This window comes from Strongyloides ratti (assembly GCF_001040885.1).
Source record: "Strongyloides ratti genome assembly S_ratti_ED321, chromosome : X".
In the NCBI taxonomy this organism is placed as follows: domain Eukaryota; kingdom Metazoa; phylum Nematoda; class Chromadorea; order Rhabditida; family Strongyloididae; genus Strongyloides; species Strongyloides ratti.
The window spans coordinates 2,764,405-2,789,481 of record NC_037309.1 but is presented as its reverse complement, the minus strand read 5'-3'; the positions used below and the strand labels follow the sequence as shown (position 1 = coordinate 2,789,481).

Here is a 25,077-nt window from a genome sequence, read left to right as displayed (position 1 = left end):
ATAATAAAAGTTTTTTTTTTTATTATTGTATGCAATATAACTATTAACAATATATATTTTAATATTTACTTTTAAAATTTTTTTTCAACTTTTAACATAATGTTTTGTAAATGATATTGATATATAAATGTTTGTAGAGAAGATATATAAACTGATTAACAAGGCATTTACCTCATAGAGAATTTTTTATACATAAAGTAAAAATAAAATGTCTAAAAAATTAACTTTTGAAAACGAGTTAAGAAAAAGATTATTAGTGAACACACCCAATCTGGAAGGTGATGAAGATAGTGATTATGAGGTGGAGGTTAATGAAAATGAGGACTCACCTGTTGCCGCACTATTAAAGAGAGTTCCAAATATACCAATATCATTTCTTCCTTTTGATAATCAAGATATTTCATCATCATCAGATATGAAGAAAGTTCCTTCAACTGATTCTCTATCTACTACAAAAGCTAATCAGAAATCACCAAAACTTGGTTCTGATTATCACTATGAAAAGACAGTGGTAAGTTTTTTTTATTTAATATGATATATAAAGTTTTTATATAAATTTCTTTTGAAAAAAATTGAATCATTAATATATATTTATTATATTAGCTATATAAAGAAACATTTTTTTTTTCTTAGTATAAATAAAATATAAAAAAAAGCTGTTTGAACCTTTAAAAGTTTACATAGTCATTATCCAAGTAACATTAATAAAACTGATTATAAAAATCTTTTCCTTATTTTATTTAATATCCCTTTTTCTAAATAATACTTTAAATTGATATTTTATATTTAATAGATGAAAAAAATATATTTGTAATGTCAAAAAGTTAAAGATAACAAAAAAATCGTTTTATACAATTATTTTACGAAAAAAATTTATATTCTTTATTAAATTTTATCAATGAAACTTTTACAAAAAATAATATTTCTATAATATTGCGTTAAGTAAATACAATTATTTTTCTAAAACTATAAAAGAAACTTTTCTAGAGTTTGTATGATACAATAAAAAAAATGAAATATTTCAAATAAAATGCTATTATATAATATAATTCTTATTATTTTTATTAAAGAATAATATATATATGTATATATTATAAATATAAATTATTTTTGTACATAATTATATACAATACTAACATTAAAGTTTTAAAAAACAAAAGCTGATTAATTAAGGATTACTACTTTTTATAATATTTGTTATAAAAGATATTTTGTTAACATTAATGGACATAATGTCATCCTTTAACTTCATAGTATCCTCATCTTAATGTAGATTACACTATTACCTCATTGTCGTCTCATTTTTTTTTTTATTAAACTGATCCGGAAAAGAGTTAGGAAATAGACAAAATATTTAATTAAGTATATTCTTCTTGAATATAAAAAAGAAATATTTTAACCAATTTATTCATTCATTAAATTTTTATTGTTTTATTCATTTGCCTCTAAAAAAAATATTTATAAATTTATTGTCATACATTAATGTTATATTATATAGTTTGGTAGTTGTTATTATTAAATTTTTTATTACCAAAGATCAAAGATATTTTATAATAGGCTATAATTAAAATAATAATAATTAAAAATACTAGACGTACTTTTATTAATTCCAATAACAAAAATATCCATACATATTTTTTATTAGAAAACAATACTTTAATGAATAAAATAAAAATCAAAAATAATAAAACAAGTTAATAAAAACTTAAAATAATTTTTAAAAATTATAAAAATATAATTTTTTTTAGGTATTTGGCAGGTATCATTCTGAGGAAATGCCTTTAGGAATTCGCAAAAATGCTATATTACAATTACCTGGATTGTCTGCTAAGTCTATTGAATGGGCTAATAAAAATGAAATGGTAGGAAAGTCAAGATCTGACTCAACAGTTAACATTTTGGATAATGATAATAAGGATCAAGATAATTTGTCTCGTGAGGGAAGAAAAAGAAAATCAGGAGTTGTTCAGCGACAAGATGTTACAAGTAACTATACTAAATGTAAGATTAATTGCTTATTAATTAAATAATTTTTAATATGTATTTTTTTTATAGTTAGAAGAAATTTAATACGTTATTTTCTTGATGATTGGTTATTTTTGGCAATGTTAGGTTTTGCAATGGCATCATGTTCATTTTGTGTTGATAATTTAATTGAACTCCTTCAACATGGACATATTTTAATGTTAAATCAAGTTGAGAATTCATTTCTTTTATCAGAATTACAGAAACAAACTATAACATATGTTGTTTGGACTGGTTATTGTGTGCTTTTAACAACAACATGTGCTATTATTGTTCATTTTCTTGGTCCTCAGGCTATAGGTAGTGGTATACCAGAAATGAAAACAATATTACGTGGTATATTTTTAAAAGAATATCTTAGTAGAAAAACATTATTATCAAAAATAATTGGCCTTACATTATCATTAGGTTCTGGTTTACCAATAGGTAAAGAAGGTCCTTTTGTACATATTGCATCAATATTAGCAAATCAAATGAGTAAAATTGTTCATAATAAACATTCCATATATTCTAATGAAGCAAGGCGTACAGAAATGTTAGCTGCTGGTTGTGCTGTTGGAGTTGCATGTACTTTTTCTGCACCTGTTGGTGGTGTTTTATTTTCAATAGAAGTAACATCAGTCTATTTTGCTGTTCGTAATTATTGGAGAGGTTTTTTTGCTGCTGCATGTGCTGCAACATTATTTCGTATATTAAGGGTTATCTTATCAGATACAATGTTAACTGTTGTTGCATTTTATCAAACAAGTTTTCCAAGAGATGCTTTTGTACCAATTGAAATGTTAGTATTTGCTTTAGTTGGCCTTATAGCAGGACTTTTCAGTGCATTATTTATAATGCTACAAAGATATTTAGTTAAAGTTGTAAGAAAATTAAATAGTATATCAAGTGGTTTTTTGGCAAAACATTATTGGATTTATCCTATAATAATATCATTTTTTATATCAACATTAACATTTCCAAAAGGATATGGACAATTTATTGCTGGTGAAAAAAGATTTTCAGCAACATTAAAAGATTTTTTTAGTAACTGTACTTATATATCAGATTATAATGATACTAATTATTGTGGTTATGAATTTTTACAATCATGGCAAGGTAAAAATTTAGAAAATAATATATTTTTAGTATTAGTATTTTATCAAGTAACTTTTGTAAGTTTATTATTTTTTAAATATTGTTATGTAAATATATATTTATATTTTTTTTAATAATATTTAGTTTTTTCTTTCTGCTTTGGCTTCAACAATTCCTGTTCCATCTGGTATATTTATGCCTGTTTTTGTTATTGGTGCTTCATTTGGTAGAACTATTGGTGAAATAATGGCCTTATATTTTCCTTCAGGTATTGATGGTCATGGTGATATTCTTATTTATCCTGGTGTTTATGCTGTTGTTGGTGCTGCAGCATTTTGTGGTGGTGTTACACATACTGTTTCAGTTGCTGTTATTGTATTTGAATTAACTGGTCAATTAATTTATATATTACCTGTTATGATTGCTGTATTAATAGCTAATGCAACATGTGCATATTTACAACCATCTATTTATGATAGTATTATACAAGCTAAAAATTTACCATATCTTCCAGATATTCCTTCAACATCATCTTATTTTCATGGTATTATGGTTCAACAATTTATGGTTAAAAATGTTGCTTATTTAACACAAACATGTACATATAAAGAAATTCAAGATATATTATATCGTTTTAGAAAATTAAAATCATTTCCAATTGTTGATGGAAAAGATTCATTAATTTTATTAGGATCATGTAGTCGACAAATTCTTTTTAATTGTCTTGAAAATGCTGTTGGTGATAAAGCTAGGAAAACAGAAGCAAATCATAGAATTGAACAAGAAAAAATTGAAGCAGCAAGAAGAATGAAAAGTACAAAAGAAAAAGCTAAAGATATAAGAAGATCAATATTAGATATAACTTTTGATCCCACTTTACCATTTAAAAAAAAATCAAAAACATCAATATCAGTAAGTGGTACACAAAAGCGTTTATTTAAAAAACAAAAAGATGTTGATAAATATAATGGAATAAATAAAGGAAATTCAATATCAGATAATGCCCTTGATGATTTACCTAAAGGGAAAAAAAAGAATTTAAAAAAAATTTCTAATGCTACTTTAAATGAATCTAAAAGTCGGTTTACAGTTACACCTGTTGTTACAAATATAAACTTACAAAATATTGATTCTAAAAAAAGTGATAGTGATGTTGCTTCATTAAATTTAAATAGTGATGAAAAATTAAATATTGAAAATGATGAACAATCAACAACACAATCTAGACCATTTTTTTATACAAATAAATTAGAAAATCCTTTCTTACAAAAAAATGAAAATTTTGTTGAAGAAGAAAGCTTTGGTGGTATTGGATCAACAGAAGGTGATAGTAAATCATATCTTTCAGTTGATCATACTCATTCATCTGATACATCAAGAAAAAATAGTTATAATATTTTTACAATTAATTCAGCAAAAGATGTTTATAATACAATATCTGGAGCATTAAGAAGTTTACAAAAGAAAGGTCTAATAGCATTTTCAAGAGATGATTTTGATGAAAAAGATTATGATTTATTTGGTGATGAAAAAAAAGAGTGGGAAGAATCACAATTAGCAAAGACAATTGATATGAATAATGTTGGTATAGATCCAGCACCATTTCAACTAGTTGAAGCAACATCACTTTTTAAAGTTCATTCGTTATTTAATCTTTTAGGATTAAATAAAGCATATGTCACAAATTGTGGTAAATTAGTTGGTGTTGTTTCTTCACGTGATATTAGAATTGCTATAGAAAGAATACAACAAGGAATATTATTTCCATCATCACCGGGAATATATGTTGAAGGAAATAATGTTGAAGAGTATAATGGTGATACATTTATAAATGATAATAATAATAATAATAAAGATAATAATAATGATAGTAATAATTATTTAAATACACCAATTGTTCCTGAAATTCTTGTTACTAATGCACCAGAAGAAAAATCTTCAAAACTTTTTAGAAGAAAAACAACATTAATAAGAACAAATTCAGATCCCTGTCTACATGATATTGTATCTAAATTAAAAGCACCATCTAAACCACGTTTAGTAAGATTAAATTCAACACCTTGTGACAAAAGAAATAATGATATTGATAAAAGTTTTGAAAAAATAAATTATCCATCAATTATTCAATACGAATCAAAAGATAGTTTAATGTCGAATAAACAATCGTAAGTTATAAATATAAAAATTGAAGATTATTATTTTCAGGGGTAAAAATAATGATATCGCTATTGTAATAGATTCAGATGATAATAATGATGATGATGAAGAACCTCGTGATGGATATAACACGCTACCTGGAAAAACTTTATTTAGATTTTAAATAAAGGTAATAAACAATATTATCCTTGCCTTGACAAAGTATGCTTGTAAAAGATTATTGTATATCTGAAAAATAAAAAACTACTTAAATTGTGTAATAATTTTGTTTTTGTTGAATATTAAATTTTCAAAAAAGCGTGTTTATAAAATATATATTATAAAAAAAATATTTTTCAATTGGAAGATTTTAATATATTAACATGAATTAAAAATTTTAAATAAAATAAGATATTTTTTTTATTAATATTTATATTTCATAAATAAACTATAAAGATTTTAAACTATAATTTGTTGTTGTTAAAAGATAAAATATAACTAAATTAATGTTTTGTGAATCAATTTTTTCTCCCATAATCCACTTTATATATAATTTTTAAAGAAAAAAAATAGGGATAAGCAGTACAATATAATAATTATATATTTCTAACTAATAAGATCATTTTTTAAAGTTTTAATAAATCTACTGTTTAAAGTTTAAAATAAATAGTTTAATATAATGAAAAAAAATATTAAATTGCCTTTTATAACACAAATAATATCTTAACATATATATTAATATTACGAAAAATATTTAGTATTTGATAAAAAAAACAAAGAAAAATATTTATTTATGAAATATATAAAAGTAAAAATATAATTAAAACAATATATCAAGCTATCTTATCATACTATAATTATTACTAACAATAATGCCATATGTTTTAGTATCAATAGACTATTATAGATTAATAGATACAACTTTATCGACAAAATGTTTTTTTTTTCAAATAAAACAAAATATTTTTATTTGTAGACTATCTTTAAAAATTTATTTTTTAATATTTATAAATATATCAATTTAATAATACTTTTACTTTAAAATTGATTTATATTAGTTGAAAAAAAATTCTTTAATAAAAAATGATTTTTTTTTTATTTTTTTACTAACAAAATTTTTATATATTTTTTTAAAGTATTTACTAATCACATTTTATTATTTAAATCTATTTAATCGATCTTTAAATTACTAGACACCATACATGTTCCATATCTTTTGTTAGCATATTTTTTTTATTTTGATTTTATATTTATTAAAATTTTTTATTTCAAATGTATGTCACATGTTACATCAGCTTTAAATTCCATTAATAATGTTACTTAACCACATGTTATTTAAATTATAAATAATAAAGAAATATTTAAAAAAAAGTATATATTTTTATCAATATTTTAAATTTATATAAATTTTGATAAAGTTGATTATATGAAGAAACTAAAAGTAAAATTTTTTTATGGTTCTGAAAAGAATTACATATTAGTGTATTAGCAACTACTATTATTAAATATAAAGATAAGTCATAAAATAAATGTATAAAAAAAAAAATGATTAAACAAATAAAATGAATATAGTGTATGTGTAGCGTGTTTTTTTAAAGAAAATTTTTCATTTTATCAAATAGGATGACAAGTTATTATAAAAATATATTCGGGTAAATTTTAGTTTGATAAAGTATCTTTTATTATCTTTAAATTATACAAAATATAAAGTTTTATTTACCTCTTATCATCTAAATATATTCAAATTCTTATTGTCGCTATATATATATACATATATTTGGTATACAAAAATATATATATTTCTTACTATGATATCTCAATTATCATCATATAATATATAATAAAATTATTAATGATGATTTCTGAAAAATGCATCTTTTATCTATTCATCTTATATGTAGTATAATGTCTCCACATGGAAAATTCCATATAACACTTAATATTTCTTTGCGTTACTAATTTTTTTAATAATATAAAATTATTAATATATATTTTATTTTAATATATAATTTTTATGATCATAGAATTATATATAACTTTTTTTGTATATTTATTCAAATAAAATTTTTTTATTTAATTTTATAATAATATTATTTATTTTCGTTGTAAAAAGTTTAATATTGAATTGAAATTATAATTAAATATTTTTAAGATATTTTTTTATTTCATAAAATTAAAATAAAGATTTTTTGTATTAAATATAATATTCATATTTAATTTAATAGATACTTTTATTTAAATCTTAATATCCTTTATAACAAAATAGTAAAATAATTTATGTAAAATAATTATTTTTAATTACTGTTTCCTTTTTATATTAAACAAACGTTTTATAATAACTTGAATTATTTTTCTTTTTTTGAACAAAATGATTTATCTCTTGTAGATGAAAAATATTATTATCTATTTTACATTATAAATTAATTAATATTTTATTAAAAAATATTCTTTCTTAATTTGAAATGTTCATATTATAATAAACTATTTTAAAAATTTTACATTTTATTATATTATTTGATAAATTGGTAAATATTTAATATTCATTTTTTAATTACTATTGTATTTTTTATATGTTATCAATTTTCTTTTGCATTATTTTTGCTATTTTATAAATATAGTTACACTATACAAAGTGAAAGTTTTTAGAAATCTTTTATAACATTTTTAATTTTATTTTAGAATGGTGTCAGAAAACGATAGACAAGATTATCTTGAATATTGGAGACAATTTGGCAATAATGCCAATATTAATGGTATGATGTTAAATGCCAATGCTTCTATATTTGAAGAAAGTGATAGACATGATGTATGTCTTTTACTTCCTGATTTAAAAGGTAAAAATGCTTTAGATGCAGGTGCTGGAATTGGGTATGTTTTATTATTTTAAAAGTATATATATATATATATATTTTTAGACGTTTTACTGCTGAACTTGCTTCTAAAGCTGATAAAGTTTCTGCATCGGATTTTATTCCAGAATATGTTACTAAATTACAAGAACTTAGTGCTGAAGCATTTAGAGATGGTAAAATTATTGATGTTACTGTGGCTGATGCTACACGTCTCTCTTATCCAGAAAATAGTTTTTTCCTTGTTTTTACTAATTGGTTATTTATGTATTTCAATAATACTGAATGTGCCCGTTTTACCGTAAATGCTTTAAAATGGTTAGAAGAAGGGGGATATTTTAAAATTAGAGAATCATGTTCTGAACCATCAACAGGAAGAGTTGAAAATAAACAAGAAACTTCTCTTCATGCTACTGTTGAATCAAATCCAACTGTATACAGGTTTTCATCTGTTTATCTTAAATTAATTGAAACAGCAAGATATATTGATTCAAATAATCAAAAATGGAAATTTGAAATTGAAGTATGTGGTTCTGTTCCAACATACATTTTTCATGGTAATAATTGGAGACAAGTTCAATTAATTGCTAAAAAAGTAAAAGCTAATGATGATGATGTTGTTTTATCACAAAACGAATTAAGAGATTTAATGGTTAAAGATTGGATAGTAGCACAAGTAAAAAAAGATTCTATTGTTGATGGTGTAAAAAAATATTTTGCTGATAAAATATTTGCTAAAGAATTATCAAATATTGATATGACTAATGAAGAATCAATTTCAGCATTTTTTGTCTTCCAATCATCATTTAATTCATGGTATAAAAGAATTTACCCATTTTCATTACCATCAAATAAACATTGTCATATTTGGACAAATGAAGGTGATCGTGAACTTTTTAGATGTTCATTAACTTCAGCTAATGAAGAAAAAAATACTGGAATATTTTTTACGTACACAAAAGATAATGTTTTTAATGCTTTAAAATATGTTGAAAAAAGAAACTTTACATTAAAAGGTTTCTTGGCAATTGATTATTTAAGTAATCATGAAATTAATTTTATTCAGTCTTTTAAAAAAATTGCTATTGAAAATGCTAAAATTCTTCTTCTTGAATCATATTCTAATGAGGATGAGAAAAATGAAAAATTAAGCAAAATTAATCAGCAATACACAATGAAGTGCGTAACAGAAGATATTCATAATGAAATCAAAAATATACATCAAGATGAAGAAATTATTCATGACATTACATCAAAAAAATGGATGTTTATTAATATAAACCATTAATCTTGTCACTTATTAAATATTATTTAATTATGTTACTTTTACAATTTATCCTTAAATATTTTCTTAGCAGTTTTTTTTGTAACTTTTTTTTCAATGACATCTTTTATAACTTTTTTTTTAGTAGTTTTTTTTTAATAATTTTTTTTTAATAATTTTTTTTTAATAATTTTTTTTAATAAAATGTAGCGTTATGTAACTTTTAATAAATAATACTATTAATTAATTTAATAATTCTTTTTAGTGATAAATATTACTTATAAAAGAAAGTTTTCAACGATGACATAAAAATTCTAATTTTCTATAAATTATACAATTTTCTATAATATATAATGATTTTAGCAAATATATAATATAAAAAATTTATTATTATTTTTTTTAAAAATGATTTATAAAAAAATGAATAATTTTTGTTATTATATAATTTATAAAAAAATATTATATTACTTTTTTTCAATTTAAAAGTTAATCATATCTTTGTGTAATAAAATTTAATAATTTAAATAAATAAAAAAAAATGCACTTTAAAATAAATTAAAATAAATAATGGCAAAATATTAAAGTAGGTAAAAATTGACGCTTTTAATATTCTTCCCTAATAACATATAAATATAAAGTTAAATTATAATGATATACATTTTTTATCTTTTGGTCATTTTTAAAATGAAAGGTGATTAATTTAAACAAATAATTATTAATGTTATTTATTACAAAATAATAATTTAATGCATAATAACTTAAAAAATTTCTAGGATAAATTTATGATATAAAAATATTTTATATGATACTGTACAATATAAATTAGTATCTATTTTTTTCTAAATGTATTTTAAAAACATTATCTCCTTAAGACTATAATTGTTTATTCATAAAAATAAAAGTTCAATATAAAATGATTTTTATTTTCTGTCTATAAAATATTAACACTTTTGTTATTTATTTTATAATAGTTATAAAAAAGATTTATAAAATAAAATTAAAAAGAAAAAATACTTTTAAAAATATTATTTCTTATTAAATTATGTTAACTTTTAAATAAAATATGTTAAAATAATTTTGTAAAATATGTTTATCTTATATAGAATATTATATTAATTGTAAATTAAATATTTTAATTTGTTTCTTATAAATTAATACATAATAATAAATTTTTCATTATTTATTTATATGCTATAAATTAAATTAAATGAGAATAATAATTTTTAATAAATTTAATAAATTTTACTAATTAATAATTTTTCATTATTTTAGAAAATTTATGCTTAGCAATTTATTCTAATAATTATTTAGAGCATATTTATATACATATATAATATATAAAAGAAAATAACATAACTTTAATTATAAATACCAAACAGGTACTTCAATATACTTTTTCTCAAAAAAATATTTTTCATAAAATTTATTATTTTAAAAAAGTTATACAACAATTTTTAGTAATTTTTAATATAAGTATATAATATGGTTTTAGAGTTATGAAAAATTAAGAAAATTAATAAATATAAGAATGTTTTAAAGTAGTGTTAAGGGAAAAATATGAAAAGTTATTATTAAATAATAATAATGTTTTAAGATAAGTTATTAAAACATATTTTTTTGTTAATTTTTTATATAAGTTTACATAGTTTTTAAATAAAAAAATTATGTTTTTTTTAATATTTTTTTCATTTACCATATTTTATAAAAACTTTTTATCATTATTATATTTATTTATAATATATAAACTATAAAGTATATTGTAACTTATATTTTCTTTTACTTTTCATAAATTCAAACACAATCATTTTTTAACTTATAAATATGTAATTTACTTCATTAATTATTTTTAGAAATTTAAAGATATACAAAAGCACTTTAATCATTAACTATTATTTTAAAATTATATTAAAGATTAAAATAATTTAAAATAAAATTACTTTATCTAAGCTTTTATTTAAAATTCAAAATAGTTTTATCACACATGACCTCACTTATATGCCATCTTCTCCATATTAATTATCCACTCTTCTATTTTTTATACTCTTTTATAATAAATTTTTTAAATTCATTAACATTTAATTAGTAAGTTAGAAAATATAACTTAAACTTAATAAATAAATAAATAAAATTATACATTTTACTACTACTCAAATATCTTTTTTTTTAAAAAAAAAAAGAATCTATTGTTATAATATTTTTACTATTACATTCTTTTATTTTTCCAGAATAACAAAATTTTAATAATTTTTTTAAGAAATTGTACTTTAAAAAATAAAATTTTTTTTAGGTATAAAAAAAAATAAGTATATTTTAGGATGAATAAAAATTTTTTTTTTTTATGATAAATGTTCTTTAGTAGATTACCAAAAATTTTAAAATATATCATTTAAAAGGCTAAAATGTTTTAGTTTAATGATGTTTACTTATAATAGGATAAAGTTTATATATATTTTTAAAAATGTACGTAACCTAAATTGAAATTTTTACACTAAATATAGTAAGAAAAAAGTTGTTCTCTGATAGCTAAACAATTTATTTTTTAATTTTTAAAAATATATCCTTAACGTTTCTTAATAATAATATAATATTCCATAATATAACATTGTTTTATCAAAAAAAAAAGGATATATATATATGTTCTTTAATCGTTCTTTTAGTAATTTTTCTAATTATACCATCGGATTTAATTTCTAAATTTTTAGTTATTTTAAACAACAAATAAATAAATTTTTATCTAGAAAAAAAATTATTTTTTATTTTAAAATTTAAAGCATTTCTTATCACTTATTTTACACTTTTTAGAAAGTCTTTTATATATAAACAACATATATACAAATAGTTTTTTTCACATAATATAAAAGTATATTTTTAAGGCTGCATTTAATTTTAAGATTAAGATTAAAAAATATTTAATTATTTTTTTACTGTATTATTGTCGCTTTTAATATCCGTTATTAGATATTAAAAAAAAATAATTTTTTTATATAAAAATATAAATATATTTTTATAATAAAATTAATCAGTTTTTTTTTTTTTGTAAAAAGTACACTTTTTTGAAAAAATACATTTTAATAATTTTTCTTAATATTAATATATGTACATATTTTTTAAATTAATAAATATTATAAAAATAATTTTGTAATATGTAGTGAATTTTATTTTTTCTATTAATTATTCATTAGACATTAACTTTTATCATTAATCATTTTAAAATATTTTAAATTTTATTTTATTCAAATAATTGTTTAGTTAAAATAAATAAGGTATATGAATTTGTAAGGATTTAATTATATATAATAATTAAAAAAAAATGAGGCTATGAAACTTTTAGTTAATTTAAAGACAAAGTAAATATAAAAGAGTATAATATAAAATATCATAAAATGAACATATATATTTAATGTCTTTTGAGTTTCTTTTGAGGATAAAAAAAAAGTGAATATGTGTGAAAATGAAAAAGAGAATGATATAGTTGAAAGTTTACGCATAAAAGAAAGAATAAAATTATCTTTTTTACTATTTAACTTTTAACATAAGCATTCTATTTTTTATAACATCTTTTTTTTTTTGATTTCCTTTCTAACTGAAGAATAAGACTTGTTGATGATTAGACAAACACAGGAAAAACGAGAGTAAATGCTTCTAGCTAGTCTTCAATTTTTTAATATAAATATACACACGGCTTGATAACTAGTTGTAAGTAAATTATGAAGAAAGGTGCATAGTATAAATAAACTTTTCATTTGCATGTTTCATTCACTTTTAAATTTTTAGCACTGTTCATTTTTTTATGAAAATATGAATTCTAATCAACCTTTTGCTAGTACACTTATTTGTGTAATTATTCTAATTATTACTATAGCAGTGCAAAATCAAAAATTATTTTGGACACCACCATTACCAATTAATGTACCATTAACAATTGAAATACCAGAAAATGACATTCCTTATGAATGCCCAAGAACATTTGATGATGGAGAAATAAGTTTATTATTAAAACCTATTAATACTTGTAATCCACTTCCAATTATTTCTATGAATCCTTTAAACTTGTATTCTCCTCAAAAATCTTTAAAATTATGGAAATATGCCAAGAACTCCACATATTAGTAGGTATTATAAAAATATTCCAGAAGTATCAATTAGATTTTTGAGGATTCTCATGCAACTATGAATGTGTATTTTAATATAAAATGATCTATGAACAGAAAAAAAAAATAAGAATATATTATTAAAATTAATATTATAGTAAACTGTTGTTTTCAATAAATTGAATTATTATAATATATTTTATATAATTGTAAAAATAATTAAACTAATGTAAATTAGTATATCATTTAATTTTTTTTTTTATTTTATGTTGTTCAAATTTTTTATTAATAAAAGTAAAAATTAATTAACACTTTTAATTTTATTGCTAATATAATATATAATTAGATTTTTTTAAAATTATTTTTTATATTTTTATAATGATGTAAAGAAGTTAATTTTAATTTAAAAAATAATTTAAAAAATTATATATCTATTTCAAAATTAGAGAAATATTTCTGGTTACATAATTTATGTAGAAAAATTTTAAATTAAAAATACTAAGAAGACCATATGTATAAATTAAATATATTCTAGCAAACATATATTTTAAAGTAAAATAATAAAAAAACCATTAAAATGTTACACTTCTGATAATTTAAATGTAATAAATATGATATAGTATATTTCATTAAAACATTTTATTTAAAACAAATTAAAATGATTAAAAAAATATATATTTAATAGACATATGTATGACTATAAAATTAATTAAATAAATAGAAAAAAAAATTTTTTGTTTTACTTTTAACTTTATTTGTATATGATAAGAAAAAGGTAAATAAAAAAACTGCATCTTTATAATTTAATATGTATCTAGTTTTATGATCGACTATTTTTGTGTCAAAAGAATAAAGATGATGTATTATTTTATAGTACATATTTGTAGACAAAATAAATGCTAATACCTTATTAAAATATTTTACGTCTCATAAAGTAAACCTTGAAAAATTAATCAAATATTAGTTTTTAATAAAATAAAATATATAATATATAATAAAGTATATTGTAAAAATTTTTTTATCTTTTTTTCATTTTAATAAATTTTAATAATTTTTTTTTATCATTTCAATTAAAATATATATTTTAAAAAAAAATGTAATTTTATAAAGCATAAAAAATATTTAATTAATTTTATTAAAAATTTTTTTTAAAAAAAAATATATATTAAAAAAAACCCGATTATGTGTAGTATCTTTATATCATACTTCTTAAAGGAACTGATTCAGGATTTGGGCCTCTAGTACCATTTTCTTCATGATTACGTGTTCTAAAAGGTATATCTCTAAAAATACTATTTCTTTTATTAAAAAAAGAAATAATTTATTCAAAAAAAAATATTATTAAAATTACCTGGCAGTATAGCATACAATAATGTAAAAAATTACATTTAATAAAAAAAATATACCAGCTATAATTAAAAGACTCAATAACTGTTTCATACCAACCCAATTTGTTATATCTTCTATTTTTTTATCTGATATGTCAGGACCAAATACCTTTTTAGTAGAAGGGTAATCAGTAACTAACGGTACATCATATCTTGAGAAATTATTACCATCTTTTTTATCATTATTCCATTTTTCAATTTTATGATCTTCTTCTCTTTTGATGTTTCCGGTATCATTTATTTTTAATGTACTTATACTACTTTCATGTGTTGTAATTGCCACTCTATTTGTTGTTGTTTTTTCATTTAAACATATATTATTATTAGGGTATGAAGGTAAAAACTGTGTCATATTTAAATTATAGCTACTTATAGTATTACTACATAATATATTTTCTAAATCCATAACTTTTCTACTATTAGAATAACTTTCTAACCATATTTGATAATTCATTTTATTAATATCATTACAATCACATCTGTAACGTGTTCCATTTCCTGATAACCATACTTTCTCTAGATTATTTGTAACATATTTTAAAAAAGTATCATTAATCTGTTTGAGGAAATTATTTGCTAAATTAAGATTTTTAATATTTCCCAGATTATCATAATTAGTCTCAATTAATGAATCTATAACATTATTTGATAAATCCAATGTTTCTAATTTTGGAAATTTTCTTAAATCTATACTTTCAAGTGTAAGTATATTACCACCAGACATATTTAAAACTTTTAAATATTCCATTTTTGGTATATTTTTAAAACCATTAGATCTATGTTTATCCATTAATAAATGTAATTCTGTAACTCCATTAGGTAAAAATGATACTTTATCTAATCGTAATTCTTTACATTTTATTTTATTTGATGCTGGTCCATATTTTGTTATATTTTTACTATAATAACATTCACAATCAGGTAGACAATTTAATGAACAATTACAATGCTTTTGTGACATGCAACATTGGCAACCTTCAATACAGATATGATCATATGAACATAAAATATTATTATCATTTGATGCATTTTTAATACTATATCTTATTTGAGGAACTAACATATCAGAACATGTTACATCATCCAAATCTCCTATTTTTATTTTACTCTAAAGAAATAATAATTAAAAAAAAAAAGATTTATATTATAATATTTATGAAAAATTAATATATTTTTATTTTACTATTATTATTTGTTATAATAGTATTAAATACTATAATCTACTTACCGTATTATTATAATGTTGAGTAACAATCCATTCATTTTCACAATGACATTTCAATGGATTACCAGCTAAAGTCATCCAAACTATAGCCTCATTATGAAAGGCCAACTTTTTATTAATAATTATCTCAAGTAAGTTATTACTAAAACAAATATTATAATTATATACTTATTGATGATAACTTACTTTAATTTAATATAGTTAAGTTTACGCATAACTCTAAATGGATTATCATCTTCGATTTTAAAAATCTTATTATGATCTAAATAAAGTTTTCTAAGAGTTGTTGGAAAATAATTTGTTGTTTTCCATCTTGAACTAATATATTCAATTTCATTTTTTCCTAAATCTAATGTATCTAATTTTGGTAGATTTTTAGGATGATGATCAAATATTCTTATTTTATTTCCTCTTAAAAATAATGTTATGATTGAATTAGGTAAATTTGATGTTCTTACTTCAACAATATTATTATTTTCTATATAAAGAAATTCAAGATTTTTTAAATTTATAAAAAAATCTGGTATTAAATTGATAGTATTATTTGATAATGTAAGATTAATTAATGATTTGGTAAAATTTATTGCAATAGGAACACTATTAAGTTCATTATATGCCAAACTAAGTACCATAAGATTTGGCATTGTATTAAATAAAGATGGATGAATAGTATCTATTTTAGCATGTTCTAATCTTAAAGTTGTAAGTAAAGGAAGATATGAAAAATAGTTTAATGGTAAATTTCCTAACCAACAATTAGATATAGATAAAAAATTTAACATTCTAAATCCTTCAAACATTCCTTCATTTTTACCATATGATTGACCCGTTGATTTATGACTTCGACATGTTATTTCCATTGTACTTACATTATGTTTATTAGGAAATGATGTTAAAAAATGTGTTTCAATCTAATAAAATAAAAAAGATAAAACATATATAAAATTTTTTTTAAAATACCTTTCTCCAGCTACAAATAACATGATGAGTAGTTAATCCATTAGCACCTCTATCAGAACAACGGCAACCAATACCACACTCAAACCATCCAGAAAATTTTACATTATATGTTAGTGAAGTAGAAAAAAATAGGTACAATACTTGTACTACTACAATTAAACTATAAAATTTCATCTGAAATATATAGAAGAAAATATTTTTACATTACTTTATAAATACAATTTAAAAAGATTTAAAATTTTTAATATAAAATCAAATCTTTTGTTAATTAAATCACCTTCATCAATTTTGAAGTATTATTTAGAAGAGTACATAAAAATACTCACTATAATATTACTAAAATTATAACTAAATAAAAAGTTATATACATTAAAAATTTTATTCATAATTTCAAAAGACTTCATTCACATGATGAGTCACTTAAAAATTTACCACTATTAATTGTTAGCATTAGATTATATTTATTAAGTATCAAAAAATTTAATATATATTAAAATAGGTAATGTTAAATTTAAAATAAAATGTTTTTTAAATTTTTAATTCTATTTAAAAATTATGATATCATTGGTTAGTTGATGTCATATTGTAAAACATTATCTCTATTTGTTGTGATAATAAGATACATACAAGAAATATGATACTACTTTCCTACAAATGTATCTCATTGAATTTTTGTATGAAAAAAAAAAACAATAATTTAATATTAAGTATTATGAAAATAAAATCTTACTGAGAAAATTATAATAAATTTAGAAGTTTAAAAACATCAAATGAATTAAAATTGAACATTGATATGAAAATTTTTTTTCTTTTATATTATTAAATGACAACATTATATAGTTTTTTTTTATCAAACATATATATAAGTTAAATTAAACACTTAAAAATTAATAAAATTAAAAGAAATTTTGAGAAATATTTAATATTTAAAACATTTTCATTATTAAAAATTTTATTAACAATACTCATAAAAATTTTTTAATAAAATATTTTCTATTAAATATTTATAATTATATCGTCAACCTAAAATAGAATCTTTAAAAAAATTGAAGAATAAAAAGATTTCAGTTAAAAAGATTTAGTTAATGAGTGACAACATAACTTTAAACATTAATTTTATATCCCTTTTATATGTATTTTGACAATAGAAATCAAAAATAATTTAAGATATTTATCTCTATGTAGAGAATAATAGATGATAAAATATATCAAATTTGTATAAGATTAATGATACATTTATAAAAATGTTAGTTTAAAAAAAAATGAACTTTAAATTAGTTTTATTTAAATAAGTATATATGTAAAAAAAAAATTTATTATATTTATTTATATTTTTAAATGATAACAAAAAAAAAATATAATTATTGTAATATTTATATGTATTAGAAAAGATATATATTTGTATATTTAAAGAATATTGAATTTGAAAAATTTATGAATCACATGTAAATGTATATAATATATATAGTAAATTCTTTTTAAACTATTGATATTTAGAATAAATCTTTGTGACATTCTGATATCATCCCACCATCGTTCTCCTTAAATCTTTTATAATTCCCAAAAGGATGTGGACCAATAAATTGGTCAATTTAAAATTTTCAAATTTTATATTTGACTTTAAATCTATTTTAAAGTTTCATGGCAATTGATATTATGATGTTAATTTATAGTACTACTATATTATAAACATATAATATTTAAAATGACACCAAAACAAAAAAGAAAAAATTTACATAAAATTTTCAAGTTCTATTTTATTAATATTCTTATATTTCCTTTCCTTTTTTTTTGGTTAAATATTTAAAATAATTAAATCAAGGTAAAATATATATATATATTTGGAACATTAATCACATTTTTATTTCTTTTTCTTATTTAAATAAACATTAAAAATATTAAGTAAAAACCATATGTCAATTACCTTGAGGAAGATGATAATTTATTATTTAGGATAATAAAACATATTGAATGTAATAATTCAAACTCATTAAAATATTTGACTATCTTTAGATAGAACAAAGTAAATAGATTTATAAAATAATCTAAAATATATTAATTATCATAAATTTGTTATTTATGTTTAAAAAAAAAAAAGTTATTCATTTTTAACACTATATATTTTATAAAAAAAAATTATAAGTTAACTTTAAATATAAATAAAAAAAACAATTAAAAATTTATATTTTATTTTTTTTCTTTAATAAAAAGTTAGATATTATTTTTATAAGATAAATTGTATATATATATTTTAATAACTTTATTTAAAATATATAAAACATATTTAAATCAGTACATATGTGTATTTATGATAAATGACAAGACATATTGTCTTCCTTCAAGAGTTTTCATTAATTTTTAAACAATAGATGTGTTCAATTTTTAAAATTAACTATGATATATTCTATCACTCTTATTATTCCTTTCTTTTTTGAGATGGATGAACAATTCATGATTGTTTAAATTAACTCTTAAGATCCATCAACTATGGAAATAATAATAAAAATGCTTGTAAGTTACTTTATTATACTATTTAAAGTGTTAATACATAACAATAAAATAAAGATACTTAATTATGCAATATAAGCCAATAACATAATCAATGAACTGTTCACTATATAATTATAATTAATATTTTATCAAGGTAAACATATTATAACTATAAAATATTTATTTAATCTTTTTTATAATGATTATTTAAAATAAATATATCCTAGTTATATTATATATTCTTATAAAATAGATTTTTTTTTAACCAAAATAATTATTTTATCTTATTTATTTTTTGTATTAAAAAAATTAAATATAAAAATAAGAGGGAAAGAAAAAAAAAATTTGCATTGTATTTTGTCACCTTTAAAAGTTAAAACAAATTTAAATTCTAAATAACAAACAATATTTTAATGAGATAGTAATTGAATTATAAAAAGGTAATATAATTTTTATTTTGTGTGAAGCAATAAAATGATGACACAATACATCTTTTTTTTTTATTGATCACTCATTCTTTATTTTTTATTACCCAGAAAAGGAGGAAAAATAAAAGTTAGAAAGGAGTGTCAACAATAAATAAATAAAAAAAAAGTTAAAAATATTGTAAAATGTTATGGTATATTTAATTTTTGATAAATAATTTTTATTTTATAATACTTTATGAAGTGTAATTGAATAATATTTTTATGATTTTTTTCTTGCAAATACTATATTATCATACATTTAAATAATACTTAATAAACAAAAAAAATATTTTCCTCTTAATCTCTTATTTTAATAAATACAAAAACTACCAGTTAATGAAATGATTTTTTAATCGAAAGATTATAAGCTTCAACAACCAAAGTTTATTAGGTTATTTTAAATCTACATAATTATGAAATGATTTATTTTATATGATTAATTATAAAATAATTGTTCCTGACTTCCGTCTTTTTTTTTTAATTATATAAATATGTTTATAATTAATTAAATTTCTCACGGCCTTTCTTAAATGTTAAAAAAATAAAATGTATGATAAAATTTTGTACTATATTTAATTATCCTTTAATGATTAAGTTTAAGGGGAGAATTAAAAAATGATAGAAAGATTTTAAAAGAGAGAAAAATAATATGCTCTGTTTTTGATTTAAAAAGGAATGTTTGGTAAAATAAATTTTGTCAAAAAAAAAAGGAGATTAATTGGGTAGTGAAGAGGGAGAGAAAAAGAAATAAAGAGTTAAGTGGAGTGAAAAATTATTAGTATGTGTTCAAGTTTACATTCCTTTATATTTTTAAGATTCTTTTTCCTTTTATTTTTTTTTATCATCTATAAATTTGAGTTTAAATCTTTTTATATTGTTAGAATTTTTTAACATTCATGTCATTATAATTTCTTTTTTATTCAAATATAGATTCTTTATATTATGTATATTTGTTAAGAATAAAGCATAAGGCTTTGAAGCTTGTATTGTTTTCTTTTCTAATATAACCATATACATATTATTGTTGCCTCCTCTAAAAACCATATGGTTGAGAAAATATATAGTTTAAGCTTTGTGACCATAATAATAATAAACAGCTATAATTAAAAGGTTGATTTCAATGATTTTGAGGTTGAACAGGATGAATTAATTCTCATGAAACATAGGAGGATAATTTAATAGTTTATTTATGATTAAGTTATTAAAACATTTTACTATATACATAAATTCATTTATATTATAAAATCATTGTTACATGATTAGTTAAAGAAAGATGACCAGATAAGGTATTAAGCTTAGGATAATCCATTAAATTATTCAAAAAGTTTTCTTACACCATATTTGTCTAAATCTACAAAGATCATCTCTTTTTTTTTCTGTACTATAAATAGAAATATATTATTATAATATATATATTTATATATATATATACATGTTAAGAGTACCTTAAAAAAAATTAAATGTTACCTTGTTATATATTAACTATAATAACGACACATTTTTATTTACTTTTATTGTCGTAGCATTAAACTGTCTCCTTATTTCTATAATTCAAAGTATTTGTCATTACTTCTCTTTTTCATGAAAATTATTGTACACCTTTTTTATAAATATTCAAATAATAATTATTTTCTTTAACTTTTTTTTTTTATTTGTTATATTTTATACGTTTCTTTAAATTTTTCTTTTTACCATCTTATAAAATATTCATTTTTAAGGTTTAATTTATTTTTAAGAGAAAAAATTATTAAAGTATATAACAAAATACATGAATATTATTTTTTTTTTATTTTAAAAAATTATTTATATTTTTTTTTAAAAGATGACTATTACATGCTGTTGTCCATCTGAAGGAATTTATTATACTAATCCTAATAAATTATGTAATCGTGATTCAATTTATGGAGGAAAAATTTATGGAGGTATGTTTTTATTTTATAAAAATTAAAATTATAATAATAATAAAAATCTCTATTTTTATTTTAAAATTTGATAAACTATTATTTGAAATAAATAATAATATTAAAATTATATATATATAAAATTAATACCACAAAATATATTTAAAGCTTTAACAAATTTCATAACGACTTTTAGGACATTTTGAGATTATTAATTATATATATAGTTAAGTAATTTTAAGAGCTCTTCTTAATATCCTTATTAGAATATAGGATTTTATTGTTTTCCCTAATCATGATTATAATGAAAATTTCTATTTTCTCTTATTTAGAATAATAAAAGTATTTACTTTTTATTTACCAAGTAATTTTATTATTTTTAAAAATATTCTTTCTTGTAATTGTTATAATGTAATTTTTACATGAAACCTTTTTATTTTATAAAATGGACTAAAAATTAAACAGTGTTTATATATATAGATAGAAATATTTATTTATTTATTTCTGTGCCATATTTATTTTTACATTCAATTTTCTATAACAATAGTAAAAAATTATTTTAAAATATATAAATTAATTTTTATACATTATTTTATTAAACTTTCAAATGAAAATGTTCATTTTTACTATTTTTATAATAGGACAAATAATGTATAATTTAAACTATTTCTTTTTATATCTAAATTCTCTTCTTTCTTTATCATTTTTATATTAAATTAAGGATTTTTAATTCTCCTATTTTATAAAATTTTGTTATATATAATATTTTATAATAGTAAATGTAATATGTATGAAAAATAATTAAGATATATGATATAATTTGTAATCTTTGAATTATTTCCATAAGTACAAATTATATTGTGACAAAAATAATATATATATATATCCATAAATTTACAAAAATAGATATATAAAATATATATGATAGGAGGAGAAAAAAGATTAATGGGTATGCTAATGAGAAGATTTTGAGTAATAGATCTTATATATATATATAATATAACAACTCCTAGTAAGGAAAAAGATTAGTAAAACTGTTATTTTATATTACATCCTTTTTGATATATTTATATTTTTATTTATAAGATATATTAACTTATAGTTTATTTTATCATTATTTTATATCTATTATTTTTTTTATGGTATATCATAATAATGTTTAAATTTAAACAAAAAAATAAAAAAGAACATTGTAAAAGTAAAAAAAATGAAAATAGTTCCTATTTATGTAGACTACAAAAATTTATTTATAAAAAATTATATTATTATGCTGTAACTGGTTTAGAAAAAAGTATAGATCAAAAAGATAATAATAGTAATCAGGTATTGACACCATCATTGGTTAGATGGAAATACTATCCTTTAACATCTATTGATCCAGGAAATTTTAAAAGACATTACGGTAAGCTTAAAATAAAAAAATAATAAAAAAAAAACTTTTTTGTTTATTATAAAATTTTATTATCAAAGTTAATTTAATATCTTTTTTTTTATATAAAAAATATATGATAAATTTAAACAAAAAATAAAATTATTGTTTAATATCAAATATTTATTTATCCAAATAAAAATTGATACTTTACAAGAAGCTATTAAAAAAAAATAAATAAAGAGGTAGTGTAAATAAATTAACACATGCTTTTTTCTTTATTAATATATGATGGCTTATAGTTGTTTTTATTACTTTATAAATTACCATTTAAATATATATTTTATAACATTTTCACTTCATTTGATAAGAAAATAACTAATTTATTATTAAACAAAGATAAACATTGTCAAGTGCCTTCATGAAATCCCACTTGACATTAAGTAAATATAACTGTTTATGAAAAATTTTTATTTATAAGAAGTGTTCCAATTTAGGATAATTTTTCCCCATATCATCATCTCATTTACACATCATGAACATCTTTATTTTACTTTTTATTAATTAATCAAAATAAATTATAATTGATATTATACATTGATATTTGATTATTTAAGAGAAATTATTAATTATAATCATGTACTTGTTGGATGTATCTCATTATCATATATACATATATAAATATAATATAATATAAAATTGTTAAATAATTTTATTTGTATATATTTAAATTTTACTTTCATAAAACTTTTAGACTTTTCAAAAACAAAGAACATTGTCTTTATAATATTATTAAGTAAAGATATATCAATTAATTATATTGTGACACTAGGCATACACACACACATACACACATTTTTCTTTTTTAAAATATATTTTATATAAATTTTGATATCAAAATATTTTAAAGGTGCCGATTAAATATATTTATTACATTCTTAAAATTATATGATATTATAACATTGATTCTTTAATATATTAAATAAATATATGTTTCTTCTTAAACAATAAGAAATATGAATATAAAAATGGAGGGAGAAAGAATAAAGAATTGATAATCTAAACATATGTTAACCTAAAAAAAATTGACATCAAAAAGATTCTTCCTTTTTTTTTATATACAATTTATCGGCAAATATAGATAATAAGAAATAAATATTTTAAAAAAGAAATATGGTATAGTTATTAGTTAATGAATGATTTAATATAATATTATTATTACTCATAATTTCTATGATACTTTGATATAATTGTTAGATGTATTGTAAATTATTGTTTATAGTCTTTCTTTGACTCTTTTATTTTTTTCTTTTATAATCAAAAAAGTTACATCACCTCATTAAAGGTTATTATAGTTAATGTAAATGTTTTTAGTTGCATAATAGATTTGATTCCTTTTTTAATTTTTTTTTAATTATTATTATTAATAAAATTAATTTTATATAGACAACAGTTGTTGTATGTGTAATTAAATTGTGTAACATGGTAATTTAAGTACTGTATCTTTCTTTCTATTTCCATATATATATTATGTATGTTAATATTAAAATGAAAAGACAGGTAAATTATTATGATGTATGTCTATTTAAAAATAAGATATTCTAATTGGTTAATTTAATAATTAATGTTAAAGAAAAAAAATATACATTTAGATTATTTATTCTATTATACAAAAAACTATCTTATTAAGTGAGGGAGAAAAATAATATAAAAGGATAAAAGGAAATCTAATAATCTTATAATACAAGAAAAACATATTGAAGAATATAAAAAGTGATTAGAAAAAGATTAAATTGTCAAATGGTCTAAATGCTTATTATAAAGGAAACCAAAAT

At 18.8% G+C, this 25,077-nt stretch overlaps 5 protein-coding genes across 5 annotated transcripts; 4 read left to right on the top strand and 1 right to left on the bottom strand.

The window, feature by feature from the left end:
* Positions 1 to 208: 208 nt before the first annotated feature.
* On the top strand, positions 209 to 5,422 carry SRAE_X000059000 (Chloride channel protein 2; the record flags this gene model as incomplete). Its single annotated transcript, XM_024644953.1, has 6 exons — positions 209 to 511; positions 1,749 to 2,001; positions 2,056 to 2,806; positions 2,849 to 3,179; positions 3,247 to 5,267; positions 5,308 to 5,422. 6 exons carry the CDS (start codon positions 209 to 211, stop codon positions 5,420 to 5,422), a joined length of 3,774 nt encoding a protein of 1,257 aa, XP_024510459.1.
* A 1,439-nt stretch (positions 5,423 to 6,861) lies between these two features.
* SRAE_X000058900 (Protein of unknown function DUF858, methyltransferase-like family-containing protein) lies at positions 6,862 to 9,375 on the top strand (the record flags this gene model as incomplete). The annotated part of the gene is made up of 3 exons (XM_024644951.1): positions 6,862 to 6,890; positions 7,918 to 8,106; positions 8,154 to 9,375. 3 exons carry the CDS (start codon positions 6,862 to 6,864, stop codon positions 9,373 to 9,375), a joined length of 1,440 nt encoding a protein of 479 aa, XP_024510458.1.
* A 3,774-nt stretch (positions 9,376 to 13,149) lies between these two features.
* SRAE_X000058800 (Hypothetical protein) lies at positions 13,150 to 13,461 on the top strand (the record flags this gene model as incomplete). The annotated part of the gene is made up of 1 exon (XM_024644950.1): positions 13,150 to 13,461. One exon carries the CDS (start codon positions 13,150 to 13,152, stop codon positions 13,459 to 13,461), a length of 312 nt encoding a protein of 103 aa, XP_024510457.1.
* Positions 13,462 to 14,637: 1,176 nt separating this feature from the next.
* SRAE_X000058700 (Leucine-rich repeat and Leucine-rich repeat, typical subtype-containing protein) lies at positions 14,638 to 17,189 on the bottom strand (the record flags this gene model as incomplete). Its single annotated transcript, XM_024644949.1, has 5 exons — positions 14,638 to 14,740; positions 14,794 to 15,938; positions 16,059 to 16,197; positions 16,242 to 16,966; positions 17,016 to 17,189. 5 exons carry the CDS (start codon positions 17,187 to 17,189, stop codon positions 14,638 to 14,640), a joined length of 2,286 nt encoding a protein of 761 aa, XP_024510456.1.
* A 4,605-nt stretch (positions 17,190 to 21,794) lies between these two features.
* On the top strand, positions 21,795 to 23,298 carry SRAE_X000058600 (Hypothetical protein; the record flags this gene model as incomplete). Its single annotated transcript, XM_024644948.1, has 2 exons — positions 21,795 to 21,894; positions 23,159 to 23,298. The coding sequence occupies 2 exons, from the start codon at positions 21,795 to 21,797 to the stop codon at positions 23,296 to 23,298; spliced, it is 240 nt and encodes a 79-aa protein (XP_024510455.1).
* Positions 23,299 to 25,077: the final 1,779 nt, after the last annotated feature.